This window comes from Vicia villosa, linkage group LG4, assembly GCF_029867415.1.
Source record: "Vicia villosa cultivar HV-30 ecotype Madison, WI linkage group LG4, Vvil1.0, whole genome shotgun sequence".
Classification (NCBI taxonomy): domain Eukaryota; kingdom Viridiplantae; phylum Streptophyta; class Magnoliopsida; order Fabales; family Fabaceae; genus Vicia; species Vicia villosa.
The window spans coordinates 113,853,794-113,861,251 of record NC_081183.1 but is presented as its reverse complement, the minus strand read 5'-3'; the positions used below and the strand labels follow the sequence as shown (position 1 = coordinate 113,861,251).

Below are 7,458 nucleotides of genomic sequence, written 5' to 3'. Positions count from 1 at the left end.
TCAAGTCCACTGAGTCAGGAAACTTACAAGACAAATCCACACAAACCTGAATTCTAGTAGCCTCGAAAGAACGTCCACCTGCTGTAGCTTTATCGATACAAACAAAGGAACCAAACAAATTTGCAATAGAGGAAAAGACAACAGGATCCCACCCCAAACCTGGAATGTCATAAGCTCGAAACCACACAGCTCTAGACTCGTCCTTATCCTCCACGCTCCATTTTGTTACCTTCACAAACTAGTTCTTCCACCACCCATCTTCTTCCTTCAAAAATTCAGACATAGCTCCTCCCTCACCTTCCTCAAGAAGACATTTACTAGCTTCTAAAGAAGAAACAGAAATGCCGAAAAAACCAGCCTTTTCAATGCTATATTGAATGCCTTTACCAGATCCAGGAACTCGTAGAACATCAACCCAAGCTCTAGAGAATCTGCTCTTCACCGCTTCAGCAGAGTTGAACACCACCACTCTCTTCTGACCCTCCCTCCCTACAGAACTGTTCACGTTATCCAGGACCTCAGCAAAAGATCTCCCATCCACCTTCGCCTCACCCCGACCACCACCCCAAACACCACTCCCAGCTCCGAGGTGATGAACTCCCCGATTCACGAAACCCTTAGAAATCGGCTTCAGACTATTGACGACCTGTCTCTCAAATCTCGGTACGTTCGCGTGGATCTTCTTCCCCTAAAAAGACATGTTATCAAGCTTTACCCCCAACCACCGCGCATCTAACACATCCGTAAACCTCGCGAAACCAAAACGCTCGCCGATATGATTCCTTCTTGGAGCAATAGCTACCTCCACCACGTTACCTATGCACCCAAACAAAGCGAAAAGATCTTCCTCCTTACAGGACTCAAGAAACTCGGATATGTAGAAAGACACTATATCCCCAGCGATCTTCTTCTTTACCGGAAACACGTCCCCGTGGGGGACCAAGTTCCGAAACGGTCTGCGAGCCACACCCTTCCATCCTACGTCCCGGTGGATAACTACACCCTCCATTGAGGAACTAGGAATCCCTAACCCTAGAGAGAGGCGGGAGGAATTCAAAAGGTAGAGAGAGAAAAACTCGTGTATGTAGTATGCTTATTTCAGCTTTAAAAAATGGATTTTTTTTGTTGTATTTTTTTAAATAGATTTTCCAAAACCGTTTTTTAAAATATTACAAGTTTTTTATATTTGTTTTTTATAAAATGAAACACTAATTTTAACATCCTATAACATAAACATACTTTATTGAAAACCAAAACTATGAGTCCGGTTGTTTTGGCTTTTTTTAAAATTAATTTTTATAGTATTACATAATTTTGTGTAAAAAACTTTTACATAGAAACTTTTTATAAAAGCTTACAATAAATTTTGTTTGAATAATTATTCTTAAAATGTGATTCTAAGTATTTCATCTATTTATGAAAAAAAATTGGATATCAAAATTTCAAACAATCACTTAATTTTGAAGTTAATTCAAATAAATTTTAATAAAAATCATTTTTGAAACACAATTTTTTTTTTAAATTACGATTTTGACTAATGTGTGTTTATGTTATAGGATGCCAAAATTAGTGTTTTATTTTAGAAAAAACTAAAATAAAAAAAGTTGTAATATTTTGAAAAATCTATTTTCAAAAATAAAAAGAAAATTTCTATTTTTTTAAAACTGAAACAAATAGGCCCTATGTAACACTATAAAAATTATTTTTAAAAAAAGCAAAATCAAACAGGCCCTATATACCATTAAATCTGATTTTTTTCTTCTTTTTTTAGAACGCAAGTTATATATATATATATATATATATATATATATATATATATATATATATATATATATATATATATATATATATATATATATATATATATATATATATATATATATATATATATATATATATATATATATATATATATATATATATATATATATCAAAGGGTATCGAAATGAAATATAAAAAACGGGGCCTAAACCACAAGCGGAAAATTGCCCACCAATTGAAATTTAGCATAAGTAAAACAAAGGATTTTTGTAGAGCTCATAGAAATTGCAATTAGCATGAGAAATATTTCCTATAAAGGACCATCTCCAAACAACCACTTTACAACCCCAGACCACATCGCTAGTGACCCACGTCGTGTTTCTAAATATAATACCGTTTCTAACCAACCATAAACTCCAAATAATAGCCAACCAAATACATCACTTCTTGCCTCTCCTTAACTTTTTATATTTACAAAACTAACTCCAACACCTAAAACTATCTTTAAAATCCTCCACTAAAGAAAAGGGCATACCAATCCAAATGGCCAAAGCCTTCCAAACGTCAACCGCATAACGGCACAACAAAAGAGAATGAAGAGGAGATTCGTTGGATACCCCACAAAAAACACAAGAAAGATTAGAAGAAGGGGAAAAAAATACCTCGAAGAGCTAATAAATCCTTGGTAGGTATCCTATTCTTGAAACATTTCCAACCGAAAGCTTTGACTTTACAAGGGACCTCAACCTTCCAAATGAGGGGAATAACATAATCTAAGCGATTGTGAGGGCCAAACACCGGAAAGTTGTTACAAATAGCAGCATAGCAGGAAGAAACAGAGAAAAAATCATTGCCTGAGGGCCTCCAAATAGCCATATCCCGCTGGCTGGTTCGGACCGCAGGTTGGTACTGCTATAGCATACAACGCAATACCCCTGCTTCAGCGGCAGCGGCAGCCCTATGCAGCACAGGGATCCCAAAGTCGTTCCAATGCCATCCTTCATCCGACCAGCCCCCTATTCCGGCAATGGATACGTCCTGTAAACAAGAAATTTCAAACAGAGACGGAAACATATTCCTAATAATTCCCTCCTCCAACCAATGGGCATGCCAAAAAGAAGTAGAAAATCCATCGCCTATACGGAAACAACAATTATTCACAAAAAAAATTGTCGGAAGTATCTTCTTTAAAGAAATGACACCCGACCACCAAACCGATTTGGAACTATAGTGATCTCTCCTTCCACCTTCTATAACCAGTCGGAGCTTAATATCCTCGTATCTCACTCTCAACATTCTATACCAAAGAGAGTTAGAGGTCTCCATTATTCTCCACTTCCATTTAATAAGAAGAGCCAAGTTGAAATCTTCCAAACATCGCAAACCTAGCCCACCTTTATCCACCGGCAAACACACTTCTTTCCACTTCACCCAATGAATACCTCTCTTAGCCTTTACACCTCCCCACAGGAAATTACCTTGAATTTTATTAATCTCTTGAATAACCTTCTTCGGAGCCAAATAAAAAGAAAAGGATAAGATAGGTAAACTTCCTAGAACGGATTTTAAAAGATTTATTCTTCCCCCGAAACTAAGCCATCTCCCTTTCCACGAACACAACCTCTTCCTAAACTTCTCTTCAACGGGTCTCCAAAAAGCGATCATTCTTGGATTAGAACCTATACAAATCCCAAGAAAAGAAAACTCTTTCGATTCTAACTTACAAGAAAGAAAAGAAGTGGCCACCTCCAAAAAGTGAGAATTAATATTTATTCCAATAAGCTTACTCTTGTTGAAATTGATACCAAAACCCAAAACTAAATCAAATCCACGCAACACCGATTTGATTGCCCATAAATGCTTCCGACTTCCATCTCCCACTAATAAAGTATCGTCCGTAAATTGGAGAACGTCAACAAAACAATTGCCTTTCACATTGCAACCAACATAATCCCCATTTTCCACCGCCTTGTTCACCAATATTTTCAATCCTTCCGCCACAATCACAAAAAGAAAAAGGGATAAGGGATCCCCTTGACGTAATCCTCTTTCCACCACAAATTCCTTAGTAGGATTATCGTTGACTAAAACCAACATTTTGCTAGAAAAAAATTAAGGAATTGACATCCGGAAGTCTCTTCTTTGAAGAAATGACATCCGACCACAAAAAATTCCTTAATTGATCAATTAAAATTGAAATAATATATGCACCTCCAGAGATTGTTTGAGGAGCTAACACAAATGCATAATCGCTCTCACTATCTACTTATCGTTTGCCATATGACGCAAATGCAATTTGAGTTCCATATTTCAAATGTTGGAATCTATTTTCCAAACATTTGTCCCATCATTTGAAATTGTCAAATGATCCCGTTCATTCTTCATCCTTTCTTGATCACACTCATCAACAAAAGATATTGATTGTTGCCTGGACCCCTAATGTCTCTGAAAGCAGACCATAAAGAATTCTATTATAAGAATTCAAATTGACTATATATAGCAGTCATCTAGAAACAAATAAAGGGCCTGAGTTACCTCAATCTTAAACATGGTTGAAAAATGCAAGGTGAAACTAATACTCAAAACAAACACTTGCCAACGAAATCGGAAACTAACAGAAAAAGAATATACGTGACCAATTAAACTCTTGCAAAAGGCTTTACAGGTTAATCCTTTGAAGAATAAATTGAGAGTACATGTTCATCAATTTTTTCTAGCAGACGATGTTTTCTTTTATAGTAAAGTTTTCTAGTCTTGATGTCATTACATTGTTTCAATTGAAATAGCAAAATCTTCTGAGTAAACTAAAGCTATAGCTATAGCTAGAACCAGAAATGTCTAACAAGTAACCTGCTTTAAGAGAGAATTTAACCTCTAATATTCCAAAAAATTAAATCTCACACTCCACATATTTTATTAATTCCAAAACTCTAAAAATTAAACTAACCACACTGTCGCGGTTGGCCAAAAATACTCGAGCGTTTGAATGCTCAGAATACAACAGAGTCGGCACCAAATTTTATTTATTCCAAAAGGAAAAGGAAAATATCGATAAAACCCAAGAAAGAAAGAAAATGGATAAGATGGTCAACGCAACCAAATTAGGGTTTGGGAGTCGGTTATGTGAGGGGAAGGTAATAGCATCTCTCACATCCATCGTACTCGATGGGAACCATTTAGTTAGTCTTGTGATCGATTGTTAGCTTCATGTTAACTTGCGTTCTTTTTATTACATGAAAGGAACAAAATATGGTTTTTTTATCATTGTGCTCGCCAAGATATTGCATCTCGTGCCTACGTATTCCCTCGTGCAATGAGAAAGTCAGAGCGTCATAGTTCTGGGACTACAAAATTGCTTTTTTTATAAGTTTGTTCGCCAAGACATCGTGTCTTGTGCCTACATATCTTCAACGAAGAATCAGAGCGATTTTAGTTCGGAGGAACTACAAATTTTTGGTTGATTTTATTTATGAAATCAAGGGTCTACTCGCACTTGGGCGGAAAGACGAGTTTTTGAATTGGGTACTTGCGCTTGGGCAAGGAAAGTTTAATGGAATTCAAGCATTCAAACAAAGGCATAATGATCATCGTCTAAATGCTTGAAAGAGCAATTTGCACATGTACGTACAAACCCCTCTTGGGCAAAGAAAGAGATTCGCACTTGGGCGAGAAAAAAGAGTTTTAATGGGGTATTTAATGGAATCCAAGCATTCAAACAAAGGCTTAACGGCCATCGCCTAAATGCTTTTAGAACAACTTGTACAAGTACGTACAAACCCTTCTTAATACATCCATTATAGACTAAATTCAATTCAATTTGAAAGTGTTATGATTATGAAAAAGAAATTTGGAAAAAATAACTTGGTATTAACCAAGATTTGTTATGAAAAGATTCACACTTGGGTGATGAAAGAGATTCACACTTGGGGGAGAAAAACAGTGATTTAATGATTTGAAATTGTTTTTAAGTGTTTTGTGAAAAGTGAGATAAATCGAGTTTGACAACGCTTTAGAACAACTTGTACAAGTACGTACAAACCCTTCTTGATTCATCCATTATAGACAAAACTCGATTCGGTTTATTAAAAGATATTTTTATTATGAAAAAGAAATTGGAAAGAAGAACTTGGTATTGACCAAGTTTTATTGTAAAATAATTTGAAATGAAAAGCTCGAGTACGAAGCATAATGGAAAAGCGACTCGATGTTGATCGAGTGTTTGAAGTTATCTTTGAAAAGATTAGTTTTTATTTGAAAAAGTTTTATCGAACTTATTAACTTTTTAGTTAATTAAAACTCAACTAACATCATTTATCACTTGAAATAAAAGAAAAAGAAAAAAGTAATATAAATGGGCTGAGGGCTTAAGGCTTAAGGCCCATGATTATTGTTTGAAAGACTAAGGGAGTGCATTGGCTAGCAAAAATAGGCGATGAAGTTGGGACCGTGCAACAACCAACATAAGTGTAGCAAGGCCCAAAAGCAAATTAAACTCAAAGCCATAAGAGTCTGGGCCGGACCGGGGTGAACCGGACCCGAGACTCTCTTTTAACCCAAAAAATCGGATTTGTATCAAACAAATCTCGTTATCTTCTCCGAAATGCAAATACAGAGAATCGATCTCACTTGCGCTCGGGTTCTATCATAGCCACTCTATTGTTCATATCTCCGACTCTCTCCTCTCGAGATTTCTCTTAATCGATTCATCATACAAACAGAAATCAAGTAAGAACCCTATCCCCATATAAATGATGGAACACCAATCGGGGGAGGTCTAGTTTGGGAGCATTGTTTTTTTTCGGGACATTCCTTTGAGCAACACACCTTTTGTGGGAGAGACACCACTTCTCCACCTAAAACCTTAAGGTGATAGGTGAGTGGGTTCTCCCATTTATATATGCTCAAGTCACCACATGCATTTCCAATGTGGGACTATTATCCACACTCACACTTGATTCTCAACACTCCCCCTCAAGTGTGAGTCTCACACAATGCTCCCCCTCATGTGGAAGCTCTCTCTTCCACATACACTTGTATCCGTTGACTTCAACTACATGTATCCGTTGATTCTCTTAAACTACATGTATCCGTTGACTTTCAACTACAAGTTTTAGCCGGTCCCCTTTTCTTAAACCAAAGGCTCATGATACCATTGTTGGGGCAACAATCGGGGGAGACCATTGTTAGGGCAACAATCGGGGGAGGGTCGAGTCGGGAGCATTATTATGGGGCATTCCTTTGAGCAACACACGTTTGTGAGAGACACACCACTTCTCCACCTAAAACCTTAAGGTGATAGGTGAGTGGGTTCTCCCACTTATATATGCTCAAGTCCCGGAAATTATCGATACCTTTGTGAAAGTGAATCGGTTAGGTTAAGGAAAAGGTTTTGAGCTGATTATTGCAATGGTTGAAGGTAGTTTTGTGAAGAGTTTAGCAGAGGTTTATTGCTATCGTTTTTTGGCTGCCCTCTTTTTTCGAGTCTCCTTCGGTTCTCTCTTTTTATAGGTAGATGGTAGTGAATTTTGGGGGAACTTTGAAATAGGATTCTTGTTTGTTAAGTTTCTTCGGGCCATTTTTAATGTACTGTATTTTCTACATTTCTACTGCAGGTCTTGTATAGCTATTTTTGTGTAAATTCTGGACAGTGGTGCAGGAAGGTTTGTTGTTTACTCTGTGGACTGATGGTGATGATCT

General features: G+C 36.8%; 1 protein-coding gene across 1 annotated transcript; it reads right to left on the bottom strand.

Annotated features, from left to right (window-relative positions):
• Positions 1-2,673: 2,673 nt before the first annotated feature.
• Positions 2,674-3,858, bottom strand: LOC131597703 (uncharacterized). Its single transcript, XM_058870380.1, has one exon. It carries the CDS (start codon positions 3,856-3,858, stop codon positions 2,674-2,676), a length of 1,185 nt encoding a protein of 394 aa, XP_058726363.1.
• Between the last annotated feature and the right edge of the window lie 3,600 nt (positions 3,859-7,458).